The sequence below is a fragment of the Labrus mixtus genome, chromosome 5 (genome assembly GCF_963584025.1).
Source record: "Labrus mixtus chromosome 5, fLabMix1.1, whole genome shotgun sequence".
NCBI lineage: Eukaryota > Metazoa > Chordata > Actinopteri > Labriformes > Labridae > Labrus > Labrus mixtus.
In genome coordinates, this window is record NC_083616.1 from 23,287,742 (window position 1) to 23,314,255 (window position 26,514).

Below are 26,514 nucleotides of genomic sequence, written 5' to 3' on the forward strand. Positions count from 1 at the left end.
CTAACACTCATTACGGCTCAGACAAGTAGACTTGTGTGTGCTGGCCTGGAAATATACAGCCTTCTCCTGTGTTACACAGTCCAGCCATAAAGGCCCCAACAGGGCATATGGAAGACATAAAAACTGCAAGGGTTAACTACACCTCAGACAGACCGACCGGCTGGTGGACCGAGCATGTAGCTACACCCACTTACCGTGAAGAATTAGGGTGCAGACATGGAGAGGGAGGGGTGCAGCAGAGGGAGAGGGGAGGGGGGGGGGGGGGGGATGAAGGTGTGATCAGAGGAGACGCACGAAAAGGGGGCTTTTCCTCATTTGAGGAGAGAACTAGAGGTGACCGTGCCAAACGATGTAGCTGCTTTAATTTGTTGGAGATTAGCTGTTGAACGTGTTTTTAATCAAAGTGTATAACAGTGGCATCGTCAGACTCACGGCTTAATTACGTTCCAGCTCCCCAACCTGCGCTCAGACAGTCAGCCCGCCTTGCTCTCTCATTAACTAAATCTAATAAAGTCTTTGGAGGAACAGGCATCTTGAAATGAATCCACTTATATCGCTTTCCTGGGGGCCAACGCGTCTCCTGGAGGATAAAACGAAGCCTACTGTACATTATCAGCCACAACGCTTAAATTGAATAATTAATCTCTGAGAGCAGCTGAAATTACGAAAAAAACACTGCTGCTTCCATCGAGGGAGGCGACACATTTCAGGTAATGCCAGAGGCTGAACGTCACTCTGTCAATGAAATACTCACATTGTTTTCTGCCTTCAAGCCATACTTCTTCTTATCACGCAGGAAAATGACTGTCTGTCAAAATGATATCCCAACTACTGTAAAGCGTTTTGCTTTATCAACATTACCAACTATTGCATCTATTCGCCTTCACAATGCTCAGATGCAAAGACGATGTAAACTTTCAAGGATTCAAGGATTCAAGGACACATGTGAGTATAAACAGGAGAGAAATAAGCAACTCGGTATTTGACTCCTGGCCTGCGACAATTTGGTGAATGTTATCCCTGCTCCCTACTCCCCACATTTTATGTCTCTCATCAGCTGTCCTATATAATAATAAAAATCTTTAAAATCCATAAATGACTCATCAACTACAAGCTCAGTCCTTCAAAATATAAATGTAATATTTTGTACAGTTTACCTCAACACCTGAAGTCTTAATCTACTTTTCCAAGTACACCTTTAATATATATTTTCCTTAATATGATGATTAACTATTTTCTTCTAATATTCAGCCACAAAAGAAAAAAAAAACAGTAAAGAAGGAAGTCATGTTGAGGTCAGTGAGTTGCTCCATGTGCACTTACAGAGGGTAGTTCACTTGCTCCGTCACACACCAGATGCCGACTGTCACTGTGCACTCTGCCACGACCAGAAATCAACTATTTCAGGCTAAACTGTGCTGCAAAGTGTTTTTCATTAAGCATCTCTGGTAGCACTAACATTGCACTACTCAGGATAATTGATCTGTATTGAATTTCCGGGGTTCCTAACAACCCATGCTGTGTTTCAGTGCTTCTTTCACCTTGCTGTCAGGGTAACAGGATACATCTTCAGGCATGGCAGTAAAATGTGGTTATTTAAAAACTGCTAGTTAAAAAAAAAAAAACCCACCTCATCATGTTTAAGAGAAGATGAAATATTTAAATGAGGGGGAAAAAAAGTGATGGGTTATAACAAGGAAGGGTGATAATCTTCTGTGACTTGTTCATTTAACTTCATTTAAATCTTTATTTGAAAATTCAAACTTTATATTAAAAAGACAAAACTAAATCAAAAGCTATTAAATCAGAGGATTACTTGGCAGCTTTAGTATAATCCTGTGGGTTATTTTACTGCTAGCAATTTTAAAATAGCTCATGAGAAATCGGTAATTGACTGCTGCAAAATACAGCTGCCTTCCCCAGCTCTGCTCCCTGACTTGTGTGTCTCTGGTCGGGGTGCTGACAGGATCCCCGAGGGGCCGAGGCCTTCATGCCGCAGGGTTTTCAGTTCCAGCTGAGATTAGAGGGAGCCAAGCGATGAGGCGTCCCTCAAACATCCTGAGCAGAGATGGGGCAGGACAATGGAGCGGCTGTGTCTGTGTCAACACCAGCTCTCCAAACACACACATGTGTAAGATGACATGCTCGCACAAACAGACATGCACCCTTTCCTCTCCTCTCAGCTGCACCTGCACGCACATTACAACACACTCACTTCCTTCTGGTGTGCGAGTCACAGCTTTTTAAAAGCAGAATCTTCAGGTCTACACTGGAGGTATTGTATGATAAAGACCATTTACTGCAAATGGTGTACTTAACATCACCGTCGACCATTTTCCAAAGCAAACATTAAGTTTAAAGGTCGATTTCCTGCCCTCCAGGCAGTCAACGCTTTCTTTATATTTAATGACCAATTTAAATGACTGTGCAGAAAGTTGATGCTTGCCTGAAATGCAGGATCCATCACAGGCAATACTTTATTTCCTGCCAAATTATTACATTATTAACTCAAGTTATAAGTGGCATATAAATCCTATACAGAAACGTTTAATGGATACTGACGCTTAGATAACATGAAAATCTATTGTCATGACTGATGTTTTTTTTCTCCTTTACACTTTATGTAACGGTTATATTTATCAACAAATTAGGTGAATTCTCACTTTTGATGAGCTGCAATCTGAAATATTAGACACTGCTGCTGAAAAGTTTAATAAACATGCGTCTATTCATTTTGGAGCAGTTCACTTATTGATGCATTCCTTGAATGTAGCTCTCAAGGAAACAAAAAGACAGGAGAGAAAGAGTGGGGAACCATCATATCTAAAAGAGTTCATAGTGCATTATTACCCCTGTTGAACATTACACTCTGAGAATGCAGACCTGCTTCAGGTACCTACAGTCTCTAAAAGTGGTATGGGAGGTAGAGCCTTCAGTTATCAGGTCACACTTTGGTATCACCTAACAGTCAGGTTACAGCTTTTAGGAATTGGTGAAAATACAGATTCAAATTGATTGATTATAATATGAACAAAATGTAGATATACAGTATGCCTTCAAACTTTTGAGACATCAGCATTTCACCTCTGTCAGCTTTTTAAATATTGTCATGAGTCGTTATGCCCTGAAAAAGCTGCGATAAGATCCCACTGACCGAGCCGCCTGAAGCCGAGGTCGCATTTCAAGACGGTTCTTGCTCACTGAGCACAGTTCAGACTAAACAACTGGCCTGACTAAAGCTGCTGAGCTGTCCTGGTATAGGGCAAAAAAATGTGGCACAGATTAATGAGACAACCTACTTTCAACATGCAAAGGCTTGTTTCCATTTGCCCTGCGCAGTTCAGTGTGAATATAAAAATAGGTCTTCTATTGTTTATTGTTTCCTGGAATAGAATCCATTTTCATTTTGTGCGCGCATTTCCATTTCAAATTATTTATGAGAATAAAAATGTTATATGAGTGCGTACTCCCACTGAATTTGCGTAGTCAACTATGTGGACTAATCTTTGCAATGACTCATGAAAGGAAGAACAAGACGAGTTTTAACATTTAATTCCAACGACAGGAAGTAAGTAAAAGAGCGTTTGTTCTTTTTTCTTCAGATAATTCAACTCCTTAAAACTGTTGACTTGGTGAATTCAAAGTTTAAACAATATAATCAGGAATAGTCAGGAAGATTGTGTCGTTATTGTCCCAATCAAGCTACTTCATAATTCATCCATACCTGGTGTTTTCTTTTAATTCTGACACTTCCTCACCGTTCCCAAAAACTAGCTGATCCTCGACGCTATGACACTCGTTTTAGCCTATTTTTATTTATAAAAAATGGCATCATTAAAACTATGCCAAATCAGCTATCAGCAGAACCCCGCTTTCACCATCCATGGATGCTCAGAAAAGTACCATAGGATTACTTTGATACCAAAGGGTGTCTATTTCTATGACTTCTAAGCGGATTTATGGACTTTAATTCAGAGATAATGCTATCCTCAGGAAGTGTCAAACTGAATCTTAAAATATGTGCATCATTTCTGTGGGTTCAGATTTGACTGAGTTATGACTCAGTCTTCTCTGAGGGCTTAAAGTTTGAGAGTACCTTGCTGCCTCCCTGAACTGTGTGTGACTCCAGTTATTCTGGTGGTTAAAGTCAGGGAATCTTTGTAGTCATGGTCGTAAAATAAATGTGTGGTTAATGTTGGGAAACAGCCGTATAGTTTGGATATAGGCATTAAAAGTACTTGGTTAGGTTTGGAGGAAGGTCATGGTTTGAATTAGTAATAAGTACATTCCTCATTAAGTTTAGTTACATGGTTGAACTCTTATGTTACATAACTTTAAAAGAAGTCTACTTCTAAGAAGAAAGCAATGTTTATTGGATGACTAGTTGATAAATAAAGGATTAAAACACACGTCTCCAGGGTGGAAGTTCCTTGTTTGACCCAACAAACGTGGCCTGCCCACGCAGTCTCATCCTTATATTACTTCACATGACTTTGATGGCATATGAAAACAGGACGCCACAGAAGAGCGCCAAGAAATGATGCTAAAGAGCTTCTTAGAGTTTCATAGTTTAAAGATGTTAGCTACCGTGTACCAACCTTTTCTGAATAAAAACATTTTGCTATTTCACCTCAGGCAGCATCTTTGCCTCATATTTCACCCTCAAGTATGAAAACTGTTATTTGCTTAAAAACCATCGAACCACAATCTGATCTGAGTGACTTCTTTTAATACATTCACTCAAAGGTATTTTGCAGTCTGTCGTTCTGTTTTCAATCATTTTATCACTTTGGACAGTGCTTTGAATCAAGTGTGCTCTGAGGATGGTACTGTGCCGTTACACGAAAAAAAAAAAAAAAATTGTGTACGGGACAGGCTGTATTATGAAATTTGAAAAGAAAAAATAAATCATGAGATTTTGGGAACAGCAAATAGCAGAAGCCTTTGACAAGAACTGAGGGCAGAAAAGTGAATCACTTGGCGGGTGCTTCGCATTTCCCGAAATTGGGCGACAAAAATGTGTGAGTAGGGTGGAAGGTATGCAAATATCCTCTTAGACACTAAATGTGGAGGCATTGAAAAAAAGATGGTCTCAGACAGAGAGAAAGAGCTGAATGATCCAGGCCGGACAGTGGACCAACTGAGTGCGGGCAAGGGTGTGAGATTGAGCGGAATAGAGTGACATAGAGGGTCTTGGTCGGACATGTAGCCATGCATGGCCATGAGAACACAGGGGCTTTGTGTGGAAGAATGTCGTTTTCATAACAGCGCGTTTCTTTTGGGGGTGACGGCGGGCCAGCTTGGTCCATCTGCCGGGCCTTTGTCAAACTATCTCGCACTCCGCTAGCAGAAAAGAAGGGAACGCGATTAGCATGCACCCCGCACCTTTCTGTCACCACCCCTCTTTCTGCAAAACTAAATGCCTGCACGTCTACCCTCATCTCCACCTCCCACCCTTTTCCCTCTCATCACCCTCTTCACCCATGTTCCTCTCTCTTCATAACTGGATCATGGGTGGTAGAGGAGAGTCCATTGTACATTGTTTTGGCTTTCCCTGGTTCAAATCCTCTTTACAATGTGGACGGGAGGGAACCAAGGAAGCCAGCAGGCACCTTTGGGCTGTGAAGGGAGTTGTTGAGGTTCTGACTGAACTCAGGGCACTGAGAGGCCCTCTGTGATGCGGTGGCATGAAATACAACATGCCAGAGTTCACTCACCCCTTAGTTGGTCTTTTAGAAGGTTGAATTTCTTAAATTCTCTCCACATACCCTGAGTGCAAGTGTGTTTTTATGTGTAGCTGGGTCAGCAGGGTGAGGGGCATGTTTCAAACGTGCATGCTTACAGTGATACAATTAGTCAGTCATTAGTCATGCATAAAGACAGCATAAAAGATGTGATTTCTTTATATATAGTGATTCAATTTTATTCAGTAGTCTCAAATATCTTCTCGATATGATGATGTGAGTCCAACAAGTCAGGGAATTTGTGCCCTCAAGTCAGAAATATTAGCTTCTGAATTACTTCATTTTGGCTCATGAATTAAATATTTGTGCACACATACTATCAGAAAATGAGGTTTAGCAATATTGCATTTTAACACAAAGTGAAAAGAGGTGAAACATGTTGTTTTTGATGCATAATGTTCTCACATTTCTATTGCACTTGCATAAGGCTAGCGGCAAAATAATACTTAAACATCATGCAATGTAACACAACTGCTGCATAAAAACACATCCCAAGGGTACAAGCATGAATGTAATCAATACAACAACAACCTTACAATGTTGATTTAAAGGGAAAAACTCAGTGTTTGTATGGGAAACTAACCATAAAAACGCAACCTCTAGCCTGCCACTTACACTCTGGGTGCGCCGACTGGAGCAGCCGCGACAACCTGTAACTTTGGTTTCTGCTGTTACAGAAGCTAAACACTAATTTGAGAGCATGAATTACTATTTCCAGACTCTGTATGTTTGCGTTGGACGAATACCCAAAAACCCTTCGGAAAGAAAGTGTTTAACATAGTTGCAGAGTTTGGCTTGGAGTGAAAACTTGTTCCAACTTTTAAGTCAGGTGATTATGATTACTGACGCCGAAAGTTTTGTTTCATACTGTGGACGTGGCTGGATGTCGCTGGTGCTGGGAGGAGAGGGAGAGGAGGCAACCGTGTAATCCCAGTCATTAGTGGGTTTTAACAGGATTTGGTGCAGCTACAATAATGGAGACTCTAGTGGCCTCCACTGCGAGACCCAAAGAGACCCGACAGGGAAGAAGAGCAGGCACAGAAGCTCGACTGTTACAGAAGACTCAACCAAGGGAAGGTAATCAGGATTTTTGAGTGCGTATATGTGTGTGTGTGTGTGTGTGTGTGAGTGCTAATGCCAACCACAGAATTTGTGTTCTATCCCTCTGTCTGTCACTGTCTCTCTCACTATCTCACTCCCCCCCACACACACACACACACACACACATACACTCTCTCTCTTTGGTTCCCATGCTTCCCGGCCTAATAGAGGGGTGTAAACATAGTGTTGCTGGTGTTACCATGGTGAGGGCTGTCTGAGGGCCAGGAATGGCGACTATGCCCTCCATGTGGAGAGACCTGGGGCATACTCGCTAGGCTGGCTATACAGTAACACATTCAACTTTTTTTTTTTTTTATTTGGAGCAAGAAATTTGATAATTGCTGAACAAAGGCAAGAAGTGATCAGAAACAGATACAGATATATGAGCAGGCAGATAATGCATTAATAGGTTAAAATAGTTGAAAGGAAAAGCAAAAATAAAAAATATAACCCCAAACATGTATACAGCCAACATGGCTTTAGACAAACTTAATCGTTCATAGATGCCTGTGTTGTATAGCCAAGGTTAAGCACACATACACACATTTGTGTAATAGGCCTGATTAAACTTTTAGCTAGCTTACAACATGACCATCAGAGTTTTGATCAAACTTTTTGTAAATGCAGCCCTGTCACGAATAAGTTATCCTTATTGGGCAGGAGATGAGCAAAGTAACAGAAGATAGACCCACTGTGATGAGAAATGAACATTTTGATTCTGTTTTTAAGTGTAACCTAATACTTTTCAATAAATGAGAGCTGATGAAATATACATCTCCTACTGTGCACCTCAGAGACCATCCAGAAGATAAATGGTCATGTTCATGAATTAAAAATGAAGCCAACAAGTCCATTATTGGGCGCATTCTGTCGGTTTGACAATGTGACCGGACACAAGGAGCACAACAATGAACCCAGGGTGTGGCTGCTCCATTGGCTTAATGTATTTGTATGATAAATGGAATTGCATTTTTTTTTTATTTGATAGGGATGCTGCAATTTGATATAGTTTGAATACAGGACATGAATCAGATGTGCTGCACAGAGAGTTCATAGCTTTCAAATTCTTGTTCCTAGTTGGGCTTCTGAGCATACAATATAACAAATATCATGTACTGATAGACAGTCTTTAATATTTATTTTAACCCTCTTTGTAAAGTGTGCTACAATGACCTCGATGAAGGCCATAAATGGAAAAATGTTGGTTCCACAATTAAATAGTTCTTTATATTCATACTTAAAATACCTTGTCAAGGGTTAGCGGGTTGTTGACCTTTTCCTCTGTAGAAATTCTTGAAATTAAAACACTGCAAAGGTCTAAAACTCCAAGTATTTCAATAAAAGATAGAAGAGTAGTTTGTGTAAACACACACACACACACACACACACACACTCACACACACAGCCTTTCTACTGACATCCTCTGACAGCAATAATATCCCTGAGGCAAGGAGAAAAACAAGCCTGAAAATGAAGAGTTGAGTCTGGCAATGTCTGATTGCTACATGGCAAGTGGCCTTGATCAAAGCCATTGATTAAACCCACACACACATGCAGTTCCTCGTGGAATGACAAGGCTGGCAGCACACACATACAAATCCAGGTATGGACCCTCACGCACACACACACACACACACACACACACACACACACACACACACACACACACGCAAACACACGCACACCCACAGATATTTTCCAGAGATCAGAATGATAAATCTCCCATTGCCCTGTGATGAATTCCCTGTGAATGCGGAACATAGTGTTCTGTGACTATGAAGTATGGAGCGTTGGGATAGGAATCCTCCATCTCTGGCTGCATCAAGAACAGTTTATTGCTTTTACTGAACGTGACTCTGCTTCTAAACACCTGACACACACACACACACACACACACACACACACGACAGCACACAAACATAATCCACTGCACTTCAGAAAAGTAAATGTAATGAACAATTAAACTTCTTCCTTACATTTACTTTAACAAAGATTATGTCTAAGTATGTCATGTATAGTGCCGGTTGCGGACATAAAAATAATCAAACATCAAGCTTACATGGGCTGTGGTTGGATTCTTGATTGTAACCGTCAAAACACTTCGAGAAAAGATTAAAGATGTACAACTCTTTCCTCTGTATAGAACTGCGTCTGTGTGACTTGAAAACGACACTAACTTTGCTGACTATTTGCATTGCATTCACCGAGTTAAGAGCAGAGGAAAAGATGAGATTTTTATTTTACTGAGTCCAACAAGTGGCTTTTAACTGCCTTCATCTTGAAAAAGAAAACTGTCGGGGATCTTATCGGGCTGTACTGTTCCTCTGGATAATGCATGCGATTTAAACTGATTCAAGGAATATGATCCAAGATATTAAGGGGCTTACAGAGACATGTTGTGAATTCATGATCAGCATTCAACTCATATGCGTCTGAAAGGGACATTGGTTTTTCACACATATTGAATAAGCCATATGACCATTGCCACTAATGCCCCTTTCATTCATTTCTGCTCACATATACCAGCCCAAACAGGACTGCAAAAAGAGCGTCTGATTCTACTGAATCAATACATTTCATTCATGGGCTCAAACCCGCGGATGAATTATCAATCACTGCATCTGTTGCTGAGTTTCCCCGGTTGCCAAAGACTTGCCTCTTTCCCTCTTTGGATTAAGCCACTTTTGTCTATTTACAATTTCATCAGTTGCTATGTTTGTATGCATCTTGCAGCTAAGAAATCTTGCGATTTTATTGCCAGCGCCAAAACAGAAGCCAAAGGGATTTAATACACTGAGCAAACCATTCAGAAACAGCCTGAAACAGTGTTGAGCTTTGGACTGTGTTCACAGTGGCCATCTGCGAGCTGCTGCGCACCAAGAACTGAGGCTCACTGGTCTGGAGGCATGATGGCAGAGCTGTGTGAAGCTGGCCTCAGAATAAACAAGTCATTTTACTGGACAACCGTCATAAAAGCTACTATTGATGTTGCCTTGTTTTTTTTCTCCCCGCAGCAGGGTTGGTTGTTCCCTAGCTCGAGTCTTGCTGGGTCGGCCGTTGGCTCGCTTTCACATTGATTTCTGAAGGGGGGATTGTCTCCGCTGCTTGCCTTAAACTGTTTGTCATTCAGCTTTTACATGTCTTTATCGATATCCTGCTAGTGCCAATGGATTTCTGTGCACCGGCTGTCGATTGTGCATCTGTGTAACCGACTCCACACATTCTTCTCTGTGTCAGGATCAATGGCGGTCATCCGGCTCGGTCTAATCTGGGGCAGGCATTCCAGTCATTCAGAGGGTCACATACCGCGGACATGTGTCAGGATTCCCGACAGCTTTAAGAAAGTATGCAAGTGTGGGATCAGACGCACCAGGTGACCCCGCACATGCACACACAAACACATGCTCCGACACCCAAACTCAGGGAAACACCAACACATGTTCCCTAAAGTATATCCATATGCACACACGAGGCCGCATATCACACGCAAGAAATCACTTTTAAATCCACGCGACAACTGGCCTGAATACTAAACCAGGCGACACACACACACACACACACACACACACACACAACACACACACTTTGATGCACACAACCCTGCAATAAACCCTCTGTGTCTCATTTCCCTGCCCTACCCCTCAGGCCGCTGCCACCCCATGTGGAGCAGGTGGGCGACAGGCACAGTAAAGTCTCTGGTTCCCCAACACACACACACACAGGCTCTCTCTGTTTCCGCTCTCTTTCTACACACACCTCCTCTTAATGACCACGGATATGTTAAAAAGCTGCCGTGCTTAAAGCAGCGGCCTCTCTCAGCCACTTAATTTGACATGCTTGGGAGGAAAACAAAGACAGACCCCTATTGAGGCTTTTTAACAGTATCCAATCAGGCCTGCCACTCAATTAGCCACGGACGACGCAGCACAAGGATCCATTTTATTAAGACCACCGTTTCATGCTGCCTTAACCTAACTGCTGAATGCTTTGACGGTAAAAAAAAATCTGCAAGCTGCCATTTTTGGACATGGACGGACTATTTTTATACACTTTGCCTTAAGATTTAGACACATATACTTGGCTGAAATACTGATGAGAAGAGAGTAGACAAAAATCAATATCAGCCTTCTCCCCGGCTCTGGATGGTGTAATTGAGCTATAATATCTTTGAAAGTTGAGTCACACACACGCACAAAATGAAGATTTGCAGGTGAAAAACACATTGATAAATGGACAGAAAGCAATAAAGGCAGGTGACAGACTGAGTGGGGAGAAAACAGCCAGGATGAGACAAGGAGTTATAAAACAAATAAATTGATCAATTTGCAAGTATGCTGCCAACAAATAATCAAAACGACTTTATTCGTGGTGTTTACTGACAACACAGGATGTGCATTAAGGCTGTCTGGGTGGTGCATTTAGACACAATGTGCAGAGTAGCCTTTCAAAGACATCAGAAACTCTTTTCTTTAAGAAAAGCTTGAATTCATCCGTATTTCTTTTTATCTGTACAAGGGCACGTGTGGGAGTATAAGAGAGATTGTAGGTCAGCGTGGATCTTTAACCAAAACAGTGCTTGAGTCTTCAGGGACATCAGGCTAAAGGTAACGAGGTTTCGGCGGCGAGTCCGAAATAGACAAAAACAAAAAGGTGATGAAAGAAGAAAACTCCAGACTGCAAAGTGCTTTAAAGTCTCAGCATTTGGCACTGAAAGATTCCCCTCTGATTCATCAAACTTTCAAAGAAAACAGCACAGCAGGGCTCCAGAGTTCAGTACAGGATCCAGACTGCAGTGGATATCACAGCCCTCTGCCATTTTCCAGTTAAAACACAATCCTCAACTGGTAGCAATTGAAGAAACTCCTTTGACAGCTGTAAATCAGATTCGATGTGCAACTGTAATCTGTGAAGGGCTGACTGAGGATTCAATAATTCCTCAGTTCAACTGAAACCTCACAGTGGCCTGTATTTTAAATTGTAGAGTAGTAAAGTATAGGCAGCTGTTTCTGCCCGCAATAAATCCCCCGGGTGTGGACAAAACACATATTGAAAAATCTGATCAAATATCTTTTATCACTCACCTGGCAGCGATGTATAACGTCCTGTTCATGATCATAATGAGCTGGATGTCCAGTTTGTGCCGCTGGGTGTTGTTCCTGCCAGGTTTGTGGCCTACAAACGCTGGATACTGCTTTGTATCTGCGAGGAGAGGACAGAAATTAACCCCTTTCATGGTTTTTTCCTGAATATTTATTTAAGCAGTAAATGCAGTACTGGCAGGAGAATTATACGTTTAGGAATTGTATATCTTTAATCAAGTGTCAAAGAACTTTTAGTTCAAATTTCAGCCCTACTTTTAGCTGAATGACAAAACCCCGCCACAGCCCCTCCTGTGACCATTAATTTTAGGGTTACAATGTGTTTCACTGTACCAGGCAATCGTTCTATTGTTAGTGGCTTTGAATGAAAGGGTTTGGTTTAAAACAACAGCCAGATAGAGGTGCAGGTCAATGTGAGACTGGCCAGAAGCAATGGGAACATCATCAAGCCCATGAAAGAGAGAAGGACGGGGCAGGACAGAGAAAGAAACACACAGAGAAATAGAGGAAACAATGACTGTATCTTTTATAGCCTGCAACAGTGTTTACACTATCACACACAGCATTAGGAGCCCAACAGAAAAATGAGGGATTATCCTTTGATGTGGTGTGGGCTCCGTTTCAAATGCTGCTTTAAGTCCCTCATTTTGTGTGTGTGTGTGTAGAGGGCAATTCCTTTGGCGCCAAATTACACTCCATGCCTTGAAAATGTATTCAGTGCAAACGGGGGGAGAAGAAGGGGGTTGCAGAGGAAGCAAAGGTTGAGAGGGATGTGAGGGGGCAAAGGGATAGAACAAGTGAGAGCGACATTGAGAGGGCGATTTAAGAAGTGAAAGACAGAGAGGGGAAGAGAGCGAAAGAGTGAAGGGAGAGAGCAAGGGAGGACTTTTAATGAGAGGGAGGATACTGTACGAGAAGTGAATGGATGTACTTACAATTGCCGTGTGAGATGCTAATAGGCTCGCTGTCCTCGGGGAAGCCAGCCCCGGCTATTTGCAGTAGCGTGAAGTAGAGTAACAAGGCCTCTGACCTCATGGTCGCATCAATGCTGCTGCTGCTGCTGCTGCTGCTGGTCCTCTGCTACAGATTTACCTCGGCCTGCAGAAGAGAACGAGGAGAAGAAAGACAAAGTTTGTCAAATAAACGTTTTTCATCTGAGGTACTTCTCCTTACTCAGCTTCTGCATCTCTACGTGTCGAAACAAAGAAGGTGCGGGGGGAGCGGGGGGCGGCAGTGGAGGCATTACAATAAAAAAGTAAGCCAAACAAATTTGAGTCCACCTGAATTAGCTGTTTGTGCATTTTACACAGCCCGTTGCAGTCTGTCAGAGATATATGTATATATGCATTTTCGATGACTCAAGTGAGCTGCGTTGCAAGCGAAACAGAATTAATTGGATTAGGTTGGTAAATATGCGTCATAGATCGATGTCAGGCAGAGGATCTAACTCTCTCTCTTTCTCTCTCTCTCTCTCTCTCTCTCTCTTCATGTGTGTGACAGGATCTCAGTGAAGCAGGAGAGCTCTTGTTCAGTTTAGCCTGCTGTAAAGTATCGGCAGTACCTGGAGATGGAGGGGGTGATTGCGCGGCAAGTACCTAATTTCCCACTTGTCAGTCTCTCAGACAAGGGTAGCAATCCCACATCCAAACTCCTGCAGGATTCTGACAACCGCAGACTGAATCAGTGTGCATCCATTTGGATGGCGAACCCTCCAATTTAGCACAGCGTTGGTTTCAAAAACCACCTGCAAACATGCAACTGTACCTTTAATGCCAACTGTTGACTCTACTTTTACTCAATAAGCACGAGGACTATCCATTTCTCCTGGGAGTGTACCACCTGAAAGCTTTTTTCTTTATCATATACCTTAAAAGTAATAACCCAAAACATGATGACATTAACAAGCTAGTTTTCTAATTTTATGGATTCTTTCAATGGTGGTTTAAATTGTGTTGTTGAAACATCTTCATTGAGTAAACCATGGCAACTGAGCTTTTACACTGCAGTTTGTGGCAACAAATTACACCCATAAATCATCCTAGACAATTATTGCGTCTGTAATCTAATCAGGAATAAAGCATTTCATTTGCATAAAGCAGCTTTTTTTTTCCTCAGTCAAAGCTGCAGGGGCGAGATGTAGCCGGGTAGATCGAGTAAAGGGATGCTTCTGGGATGAGGAATTGAATAAAGTAGTCGATTTCATTTGCTCCAGTCTGATAAAAGTTGTTTATCCCACGCTGTATTTTTCATTCGCCATTGTATGTCCGAGGGGAGAGGGAAGGGAGGGGGGGAGGAGAGCAAGAGCGTAAGGGGGAATTACTTTCTCTGTTCTTTGTCATGTCTCTCTCTCCCTCCCTCACTCCTTCTCTCTCCTTCTCTCTCCTTCTCTCTCCATGCTCCTGTGAATCTCATTCAGGAGAGGAATGAAAACACTATTCACTGGGAGAATCACTTTAACACTGAGGAGAATACCAATACTAAAGCCTGGATACGACCTTGATCTCACAGGCCACTCTGTTCATCTCCCTCCTTTCCCCCTCCTTGGCCTACACCTCTTATCCATACTCTGTTTTTTCTAATTTATTTATCTCACTCTATTTTATCAAGTAAAAAAAATATACCATAATACATTTCCCCATCACCCTCACCTTTAAAAGCAAAGGTTGACAGTTCTGCAGTAAAACTGCTTTCAAACTTGTGTAATTGGCAAATAAAATCCTTTTTTTTTTCTATCTTCAGTACAGTAAACCTCTGTGGAGGACTGAAATGTGTTTTTCTCCTGAACCTTGACCTGGAAACCCTCCAGTAATTGACTGATTGATGAGCAGGAAGTGGCATGAAGCAGGGTTGTTAGCCCTGCGGGAGCTAACACGATAAATGACAGATGAAGGTTGTTTTAAACGGAAAAACAAGACGGGTTCTGATTCTTAACTGTACAGTGTAGTAAATGGGAAAAATGGAGTAATTTGATTTTAAGAAAGAACTTAAGCTAGCCTATTTCAGTAAATGTAATAAGCCTTATACAATATCTACTTCCTGCTAGTGATTGTATGGGTCATAATTCTAGAGTTATTCAACATGGCTAACATTTTATGAAAGGCCTCAGATAGAGCCTAAAATGTGGTATTGAGAAGCGGCAAGTTATCTACTCAATGCATCTATCTAAAAGCATCATTGTGTTTCTTTATTCTGAAACTTAAGCGTACACAGCCAAAACATTTATCTACTTTTTCTAGAGCGCTGAAGATGAAAAGTGTGCAGCTAGCAAAGTGTTAGATAGCAAAAAAGTCAAGAGTTTTGTATCCCATATTTTCAGTGTTCTTCAGTCTTAAAATGAATAAAACCAGCAAAAACACAAAATCATGAAAAAAAACTACTTGTTTCTTCATCCCTAAAACATCAGTGTTGATTATAATATCCAATATTTGTCGAGATGCAACAAAGAACAGTGCACTGCTAGAAAAGAGTGTTAGCTTGCAAAGATATATAAAACCAAAACACAAAATTAAGTGGTATCACGTATTAATATTCATAAGAATGAAGAAGTATTTATTCAGAAGTCAGGGTTTCTTGGACTCCTAAACAGGATGTCATTAAAGATAGATAGATAGATAGATAGATAGATAGATAGATAGATAGATAGATAGATAGATAGATAGATAGATAGATAGATAGATACTTTATTGATCCCGAGGGAAATTCAAAGGCAGGTAGCTATAGCTGCTGTTAGCTTAGTTTGAGTCTAGTTGCTCAGCCTGTTTTAGGATTCCTTCAGTTTAATGAGCAGTGCCATACAACAATAATAGCAATTCAAACACGTTCAGTTGCAGCTGAAGGCGACACATATCCTCCATCAATATCCAGTGGGTGAAACTGAACGCTACAAATTTTAAGTCAAGCCATCTCACACTGCCTCCTGTGATTCACAAAACAAATTGAGCACAAAATGACTTAAGTGAAACCCCTCAGCTTCTAGCGGTCCTTTAGTTGCAAGCTGCCACACATGAATAACAGGCGGGAGCGAGGCACAGCCTGTCTTTACTGAATTACTCTTTTTGTGGAAGAGCAAATTGCTTCCGTGTGTTTGATTGAGACTTGGTGCGTGTGTTCAAAAGACCTGGTGTAAAGTACTACTTATGAACAGCACTGAAGACGGCTGTTTTACCCCACACACACACAATCACACACAAACTGAGAACATCAAGGTTTTAAACTGGGACTTCAACAATAAATTGCTTTCTACCAAAAACCACACTGCAGATGGAAGCGTGTGGATTTCCTCTCTTGTAAAAGCTCTCCTTGAAAGCCGACCAAAAGACGACACTGAGGAACAGAGGAGCCCTGCGCCTCCTCCTCAGGATAATAAAATGTTGAGAACCTTAGCTGCTGTTTCTTCATACCTCCTGCACACTCGCTGTAATAAAGTGGCTGGTTGTGTGTTCTCACTGGTGTGATCAACATGCGTGCATGTGTGTATGCATGCATGTGAGAAGAGCAGAAAGGGGAGAGTTAATCAAGCTGGATGCTGGCAGGAGGCCACCAGCAGGTAATAAAAACATGAATCCCCCAGAATCCTTCGTACACATGCTTAAGTTCAAATTCAGTCATCTTGTATCCTTGCAAGAAGCTAGGAAATTTTGAGGAAACATGAATGAACTCTGACTCTATTGCCAACAAACAAATGTATACAACTCAAAGTAGGCAATCACACACTGACAGACACACTTAACTACTTTCCATCCCCAGGCAAAGCTGCCCTACTGGGAAATCACCTTCGAACTACATTAGCTTAGACAATAAACATATTATAAGGACTAATGATGTTGTTGCGGCTGCAGCATAAACATGTTAAGTAAGGGTGCTCTGAGCTGGAACATACACACAATAACACTCATTTATAGGAACAACATGGCCAGCTACGGCGGCCCTAAGGTGAAAAAGGGAAGGAAATGTTACTAGACACTTCGTTTGTTCGTCTAGTTAAGTACGGAAACAAACAGAGGTTCCGACACACATAATCAAGCTTGGTTGGACAGATTTTCCCACATACTCAAACACGCACATACAGCCAGTTAATCTTGAGGAGGTCCAAGCCATTCATCTCCCCAAGGCCCCCGCTGTGCCAGCCATCAGACCGCGCGATGAAGTGAGAGACTGCCATTTAATTACATCTGAGTGAACCTGTTGGTGTTAGACTGACGCTTCTGAGTGTGTTTTAAGACCGTCCTCACAGGAAAAAACGACAGCAACGGTCCTTTGCACAATTACCTCTTTAAAAACATGTGTTTATACTCAAATGGAAAAGCTCTCCAGCGGCTTTGTTTCGCCAGGAGAACGGGAATGAAGGAGTGTGGCGTTAGGGAGCCAAAAAGTCACACAGAGGGAGGAGGTCGGGCTCAATTGATAGGTCAACAAAAGGAGGAGAGACGACATCGATTTTAGTTTTACATGCTATTTGGGGTTTCAGGTAACATCTTAAGGGATTTTATTTGTGTTTATATTTGTGTTTTTCACTGCTTTCTTCATGGCCATCAGTCAATACTTGAGCCTTTGTCACATGCTCTGAATACTTGCTATGTACACTACCTTATATAAGGGACTTAACATTGCAAAGCCGTATATAATAGTTGACCTGTTGGTTAAGGACACATTTAAGGTCATGAGGTCTTTCTTTAGACATTGCTGTGTTCCTGTCTCCTCTGATCAAACCAAGCAATAACAAACATGGCTGGTTATCACCGAGAAAAGCAGAGACCTTTTGATCATAGTGGAGTTGGGAGGAAGTGTTCCTGGGTTATTAAAATAGCAACTTCTTCTAAATGCTGTCTGAAAGCTCTGATTAGGTGCAGCCTGCCGGTGTTTATATTTGTCCGTCTGGGTAATGTCCACAGATTGGTGCTGAAGGCTTTTCAGATGGCAGAGATACCAAAGAGAAGGGGTTAGCTTACTGGCAGTGTTTACTGTTGCATGTCTGTGAATGTGGCCAGTCACCACATTTGGAAGAGCTGCTTCTGTTGGTATCTTCAATTGGAATTTTGTTATAGATGATGTAGGCAGAAAAAAATACGGACTAATGTACTTTTGCGTCCGGTCAGGAATTTTTTCGGAAGTACTAAAAGTGTTGGTTTTACTAAATTATGAGTACAACAATGAGAATATTGAAAGAAATCACCACAAATGGAACATATTATTTGGTAGAAAGTGTTCCAATGAAAACTGTCAAACTATTTATTACAGTGGACAGGGGCATGGCCGGAGGGGTGGCATGGGCCAACCTAGAAATCTCATTGGCCACCCCAGGTGCCACCCCATAAATCCTAAACTGTGATTGACTAGTTACCCTGTCAGAGGCAGGGTATTGGTGAGGCCAACTGAGATTTATGTGTGTATGTTTGTGCGTATTTCACACTCCAGGCCACATCAGTCAGTGCCCTAGTTGGGCCACCCCAGTCCAAAAAAAGTCTAGACATGCCCCTGACTCTGAACTTTCCAGACATTGTTTTTGGAGAAAGAAATAACAGATATTTATTTTGTACTTTTTTTCAAACTGACCACATAATACCTTGCTACAAAAGATAAGCCTTTCCTTTCAACATGAATAAAAGTTGTAAAAAAAAATGTCTCAGCGAGGAAAAGTAGTTTATCTGTGTGTTGTTGTTCCAGGTGCCTTTCGTGGTTGCTGGAAGTGAATGAAAGCAAAAAGTGATTTTACAGGTGGATGAATGACAGCGGGGGAACTCCAAAACTGTGACAATCTCACAGTGTATCAGAGCAAAAAACAGACCCAACACATGGGTGTGAACACAACACCTGCAGCCCCGAAACAGTCCCCTTTTACATATCAGCCACATAAATACCATATAGCTAACAGAGTTTCAGACCGCCATCTATAGTAACACCTGTTCACAGGCCAGCTGGAGGAATTGCAGTTTTGATCGAGGTGTGAAAGCAAAAGAGGACGAGACCACGCTGAGAGAAAGGTGGAAAGACAGCAAGGTGAGAATAATGCATTGATCCACCATACGGGGATAGGAAATGGAACACATCCAACCTCCTAGGGCCCCCAAATGGTCAGGATACTCTGGCAGGTGTGTACACTTGTCAGCCCCGGCCTGATAAATCAGAGAGAAAGGACAGAAGGAGCCGTCTTCCAGAACCCAGGAGACCACGATAAGAGGAATTGAGAAGGAGGAACTTGTCTGTCTCATTGAGAACACCACCCAAACTATAGCATCCAATAAAAGCACACAAATATAGTCACACACATTCATATGCCGACTCCCACAAGTAGGCCTTGAACTATCAAAAAGCATGCTGGTGTTTCCCTTTTACTCCCCCATTTTTCATCCCTTAGATGTTGCTTTCAAGTGAATATCTGTATGGGGGCAATCCATCATGGTTTGATTATTAAAAGACAATAAAGTGGACATGAATGAGGCACCCTGTCGCTGTTGGCCCTTTATTGAAACAGAAGCCCTAATGCAAGAACGTCTCCCTTCAAGGAGGTGACGGATTGATTCTGGAAAAGGGCCAAAGACGACTCAAAAAGACTAGAGGGAAGAAGAGAAGGAACAAGAGACAAAAAATACAGGGATGGAACAGAGGCAAAGCGCCAAGTTGGAACAACAGAAATCTAACAAAGACATTCAGCGACTGGAGATAAGCTGCTATCTTTAAAACTCTGCCGCTGTGATCCAAAAGCTATTAGGCCTGGACACGGCTCTGCGCTTCTTAATCATTAAAAACAATTATCAGTTGCAAAGCAGTGGATATCCTTTTTTTTACGAGATGTATTGGGGACACTCTTTGTTGCATAGATTTAGAAGAAAGGAGAAAAAAGTAGAAGTAGAAAGTGTAACTAAGACAGGAGAGGAAAGGAAACAGGAGGAGAACAGATGAAAAGAATAAAAAGGAAAGGCAAGGCAAAGAAAGCAAATGAAGGGAAAAGATAGCAAAGCAGAGAGGGGAAGAGGAAGCGGAGGGGAGGCTAATGGGTGTTTGCCGTCTGAGAATGATCCAAAGTAAACTGACATCACACCAGCCCTGCCACCAGCAGACATCAACAGAGGAGGAAGATGAGAGGAGAGAGCTGCCTTCGACTCACTACATTGTTTTTAAAAGTAGGTCAAGAACTCATTTGGCTGCTGCAGGGCTGAGATGAACTTGCAAAATTACACTGGATATACCTCCAACAGCTAAAAGTTTAGCCCGAGGAAAAAGGTATATTAAATGGATGTGGATAAGCCTAAAATAGGTTTTAAAATATGGATACTCAACACATGTAAAAAAAAACAAAAAACACTTTACTCATACAAGCTGTGGCTCGATAACGCTCATCAGGTCTCAACAATTTCAAAAAGAAATACTGAGAAATTTGGTTTATGGACCCCAGACCACTTTTAATTAGGGCAATTTGTTTTCACAGGGCAAATCTTTTAACTTTTCATTGAGTGCCATCGTCAAGTCAACATTTTGATTTCTTTATGATGAAAGCCGAATTCCCATTAGCCCTTAGCTGTACTGTATTAAGTGCTAATTAGCATGTGTTCTAATGCTAACAGGGTAAACTCAGATGTTAAACAAAACAACCGCTTAACATTTGCATGTTAGCGTGTATTCATTGTGATCATATTAGCAATGCCTATGTTAGCGTTTAGCTCAAAGCAGCTCAGTGACAAAGTTAGCCTCACAGAGCTAACTTGCCAGTAATACCTAGCTGTGCTGTTTGCTCTTAGTTTCGTTTACTCTTTGTCTTACAGGCCCACAAAGCCATTTTTCCTCTTATGTTCACCCTCTACTTCACACAGTCTTAATAAAAGCATTCGTTATGATGTTGCCATCTTTCCTCCCTTCCCCCACTCTATTCATCTCCTCAAGGATGGCAGCAAAGAAGAAAAAAGGTGAGTTTGGTGCAGGCAGCTTCAATGCTTTGTCTGGAAAAAGCATTAATGTATCAAAGCAAACCCCCACTCTATGACACACATTCAACAATAAACACACAATTTCATACTCACACCACGAGCCCCCATACACACACAACTGGTGCATGAGAGATTGACCCCAAAAGAAGAACAAGGTTACACATTTAAATATCAAAACCTTTTCCATACCTGTCAATCATCCCTCACAACGAAACATGTCCGGCAACTTTACCAATCTGGAAGCAGCTGATAGAGAGCTGTGTGGGCAATGCAGAGAAAATTGCTGCTGATAAGAACACGCTTGGTAGCACACGGCCTTCTCTGTGTCTCTTTTGATCCAATTATCTCCTTGGTTTGATGCTACGTTGCCTCCCTTTTTAATGTTTAAAATCACCCTTTTCATCCCTTTTCTCTTAATGCGCCTAAAAACATGAGGCCAGACCTTTTTTTTTTTAATTCCAACAAAGATCATCCGTCTAGTTTTCAGATGGCCGCGACGAAAAGAGCAAAAGAATGTGAAGGATACAAACTGAGACTCAGCGTTTCTCCCGAGGTGCAGCAGTGAAGAAATACCAGTAAAAAATGTCAGAATGTCACTGAGCTAAATGCCACATTAACTCCGTTGAGAGAGAGAGATGCTGGGATGACTGAAGCACAGCACCCTGCGGAGCTGAGATGGGGGTGTTGAAACTGTCACACGGCATAATGCACATTTTACTTGGAAACTCACTTTATGAAGGCCGACTGCAGGGTGCCTTCAGGGAGCGCTGTGCCATGCCATGCTATGCTTAGTCATAATACAAACCTGGGACTTCCAGCCTGTAAGGTTTGTGAGTCAAGTAATGCTTTAAAGAAGGCTGCCTGGGGTTGGAAACATTTGACAATATGTTTAGAAATCTGTGTCCGATACAGGAGGAGGTAAACGCGGGGGCAGGTCGGACTTTCAGGGAAGGGTTAAGCACATCCTCCTCAGGCTCTCATTCTTGGTAAACATCAGCTGAACCATCAGCTGGGAGAAGCTTAACAGAGAAATCCGTTTCTGTGGCTCTCTGGTTAAGTATTTCCGAATCCAAAATGCATGAGGCCTAAAATGATTTTTTTGTAATTTCTTGAAGGGGGAAAACTGGTCCACTAAGGAGGAGAGGGGGAGAGCTTGATAGACTTGCAGCAGCTCATGCATAAGTTCTTTGAGCCATGGCAGGAAATTAGTTTGGGTATTTAGAGGAGTATTGGAGGAGCAGCTGGGGGACACTGTGTTCCTCGGGTAGTTTTCCCCACAAATAAAAGAGGATGCACAATCAATAAAACAATAGCTGTCTGGCCCAAATGCTGGATGGTTACAAACCCTTACCTCAACACTCCCAGACTGTAAATGAGAAAAGTCCCAAAGTCGATATTTAACTGCGGTTCACTAAGTGGTTTTTACTATGGATATAACAGGCTCAAGGAGATTTGGAGGAAAGAAATGGAAATTTTTGTATCCTTACTGGACGTCACTAAGCAGAAATGAAGTTAAAATCAATACTGCATGTATGTATGAAGTTATATGAATCAGTATCTGCAGCAGACACGATCTTCACAAACAGATGATAATGATTTTGAAAAAAGTGCTCATGTTTAATCTCATGGTTCAACTCTGGGAAAAAAAAATAAACCCTCTAACAACATCTGGCAAAAAGATCTAAATGCATCCAAGAATTCACTTTGCATTCTCAAGACTATTTATATCCACGCCTTCTTTGCTGCATGTGCTGTAACGCTCTACGTATGCAGCTGTTTTTGTTGTGTTCCGTGCCTCTCTGAGACTAAACTGGAAGAGCAGACTGAGGATGTAAGCGGGTGGCCTGCAGGGACCGAGGAAGAGGTGTGATGGTTTTCTGTTGTATCCATCTGGCGCCGTTTTCACATCTCACAGGCTCCTGCCTCTATGTAATAGGTGTGTGTCAGAGTTTCACAAGGTGTGATACAATCTCTGTCTACGGCTCATTGTGCTACCTACTGGAACCCTCTGTGCTTTGCAGCAGGTTGAACTGTGCCTCTTTTTGGATAATTGTGCTTTTCTTTTTTTTTTTTAGCAAGCTGAATGATGAGCCATGCAGAGCTGCAAAAAGCGAGGACCATGATGGAGATATTAGCCAGCACATCATCTCATTACATGCTTTTGACCAAAGAAGGCCATAAAACTGCCATGTAACCTTGAAAATAATTCCGCTCAATAACTCTAGACACCATGTGCATCTGTCTCAGTCGTAAACTCTGCAAATGCAGAATGATTTCATTTGCTGTTTCCCCATCACAGAAAATCATTTCAGCTCTGTTAATGGCATTTCTTTCTTGTTGAGCTCCCAGCTCATTTGATGCAGGTTCCATTATGCTAAGTGATTGAGTCTGTGTCCTCGCTGATAACTGGCTAGCTGGCCTTCCGTTCCGCGGCGACGGGCCTATCAGATCTGACTGAGCATGATGCTAATCTCTATTAAGGTAATGTGCTGGCCACGGGTCGGGGGAGAGCATAGCACCCGACTCGCACAGCCGGTCTTACACCGTCTCTTATTATCTGTCCCTGTTCTTTATTCACTTAGAACAAACCACCTTGTTCAGTCAGTCTCTGTCCATTATATTTTTACATCGTCTTTCTCTTCCCATCCCTCTCCTCCCTGCCCTCGAATCACCACATACGTCTTCAGAATGAAACAAAACCTCATCCCACAGACTCTGTTTCTCCTCATGGCAGGAAACACATATTTCTAATGGAGAATAGACTAAACTAAAGGCAATTACATTTTGTGTTAGCCCGTGATATTGTGATACTGATAACAGAGTATCTTGTTTTCTGTTAGTGCAGCATATCCAATAGCATTATGAATCTTCTCCGATAAAACCAGGACATTCAATCCCACCGCTGCGCGAGGCCACAGTCACCGACAGACAACACATTGTACCACAGCAGCTGTTGGATTGCCAACGTACAGAATGGATCTCTCTGAGTGTTGTTATCTCCACGGGCCATATTGTAGTGGTGATGCTGCTCGTCCAGCTCCAAACTAATGACAATGAGATGACAATGCTCTTGCAGGCAGATCATTGGGACGCCCTGCCTTTGTGCAAAACAAAATATATTAAATGTTCAATACGATGTAATACAGCATATTCCAAATGACTGCTGTCAATCTGCAGCCGAGTGGTGATTGGCATAACCATCACAACAACAATAGTTAGACAATACAGGAACAACAGTGGTAAACTATGACATGGGAACGACTTTTGAAAAATAGTTTTTGGTCTAATTGCCAATAATTGACACACAAGGCAAGTAGGGAAACTGAAAGAAAATAAAAAGCAGAAGACATTGAACAGGAAAAATATGTTTTAATGAACACAAGAGAAGTGATACTAGAATGCAATCCCTCAGAAATCCAGTGTCTTTAAACCTGATTAGAGCCAAGCCAATCAATGCAATTAGACTGCTCAGTGTGTCACAAATCCCACCATGTTATACACATTTGCATGTGTGTTTCTAGCTGTAGCTTTAAAATGCTTCTCATGAGAGCAGGAGTAGAGGAACATGCAAGCACCGACTCAGTGTCAGCCTGCGGGCATGTCAAATTAATTGAAATAGACTGGTTTCAATCCTTTCTTTAAGACCTAATTAGCTCAAGAACACCAAACCCTTAAATGTGTTTTTCTACATCAGTATTTCTCAAGCTGCACATATATTTATGCTACAAAGTCACACTATTTCCAAATCCAAATAGTCTTCTTTTTATTATTTATAGCCGATTTATGACCATGGCATGGCCGTGACCTGCTTTACAATCACACCATGTGCGAGACATAGCAATAAACAACCAAGAATCTAAACACAAAACGCCGAACCCATTGTCTACAAAGCCTACTTAGCAGAGTAGACTAATTATGCATTAACCACTATCTATGAGCCTGCAAACAAAATCCCTTTAGGTTTGTACGTACATGGGGCTGGATTATTAGTTAACCTCAGTTAACTCAAGATGTGTTTATGGCAGCTGTGCATGCAGCACTCTGGGTCATGTTTGAGCTCATTTGACAGTAATTAACATTGCAAAAACACTTTATAAATAGAAAGTGATGTTGGTTTTTTTTTTAAATGTGAAAGATGTTATAAAACTGAGAGCATTTGCATGACTGGCACTGAAGCATGAGTTAATAAACAGAGAACGCTCGGTTCATGTAATGAGCTGTGTGAATGCCGGTGCCACAAGAGAGGTGCGTTCTTCTTTATAATGAGACCATGAAATCAATACAGAGAAGCAGCTCTGCAGCGCTGAGGTTTATTTATGCAGCAGTGTAAAAAGACAGCCGCCGGATAAAACTGAATCAAGTCAGAAATGTTATGTGATCAGCATTGGGGGAAAAGAAATACAAGTCTCATGATGTTCGTCTTGTTGTTGCCTACTGTAAGTGATGTAATCGTAATGCAAGTGCCCATAGCAATTTAAAAAACGCATGGCTGATCATGTACAGTGGCATGAGTGAAAAGAACACATGCTAATTGTAAATGTAACAGCTTGTGACAAGTACATGAGAAAAATGCAAGAGATGTCGTGACGAAACAACCAGATCTGGCACAAAAAGATGTTTAAAAGAGAAAAAAGAATAACTAAAGACAGAAATAAGACATAGAGTATAACAAGGGGTGAATACAAAGAAAACCTGACCTTGTATTTGTTTAACAGCTGTCTAAACCAAGGCTCATGCTATTGTTTCTCATATACACAGTAATTATGCTGTAATTACAGTGTACAATTCAAATGAACACTGGTTGTACTTCAAAGACTTCAAAATCCCACACCGAGTGGTGGAAAACAGTACGAAATAACATTTAAATCAGCTCCCTCTCATTTTGTAAGTGTTATAATATATGCAGCACCAAATTCACATTTTCATCCAAATGTATTTCAAGTGTCAGATGAGATTCTTTTTTTTTTCTTTTTTTGGGGGGGGCTTTTTGTGCCTTTAGAGACAGGACAGTGGATAGAGTCTGAAAATAGAGAGAGAGAGAGAGAGAGAGAGCGAGAGAGAGAGAGAGAGGGGGGTGGTGAATATTCAGAGCAGCAGTTTAGAAGTGGAGAACGACACGAGGGAAAGGAGCCACAGTCGGATTTGAACCCCGGGCCGCCAGCTTGGAGGACTATAGCCTCAGTACATGGGATGCTCGCGATAACCACTAAGCTACCGGCACCTACGATGAGACTTTTACAACAAGATCCTTCTCAGCCTCTCAGAAGCCTTCGTAGATATATTATATCAGTCCGTGCTGCTGCCCGCTGTCACAAATTTCTGCAAAGCGCAGATGACAGTTCTCCGATAAGTAATTTTCCATGCTGTGTCACAGCGTCTTTGTGATCGCTAACTTCTTATATCAGCTGTGTCATGCAATTTTTCTAATGGAAATGTTGCATTAATTCAGTGGCCGGGGCCATACATCATGGCTGTAAATTTCCCATGTGGGGTCTCGGAGCGAAGCTAACCGGAGCTGAGCTGGACCAGGCCACAGAACGCTAAAGCTTAAGAGGAGCGAGGCATCAAATTAAAGAGCAATGTTGGAGTATTTAACTTCCTGTGCGGTTCAAAAAATCCTCAATTGTCTTGTAATTTCATTTTTGAAAG

General features: G+C 41.8%; 1 protein-coding gene across 3 annotated transcripts in view; it reads right to left on the minus strand.

Annotated features, from left to right (window-relative positions):
- Positions 1-26,514, minus strand: part of sema6a (sema domain, transmembrane domain (TM), and cytoplasmic domain, (semaphorin) 6A) — a 113,179-nt gene that overhangs the window by 53,060 nt on the left and 33,605 nt on the right. For all 3 annotated transcript variants that reach the window (XM_061038665.1, XM_061038664.1, XM_061038663.1), the window contains exons 2-3: positions 12,880-13,042; positions 11,927-12,044 (exon numbers count right to left, since the gene is read on the minus strand). In XM_061038665.1, the coding sequence (XP_060894648.1) occupies positions 11,927-12,044; positions 12,880-12,979 (218 nt within the window). In that variant the 5' untranslated portion in view covers positions 12,980-13,042. The remainder of the gene's footprint in view (positions 1-11,926; positions 12,045-12,879; positions 13,043-26,514) is intronic.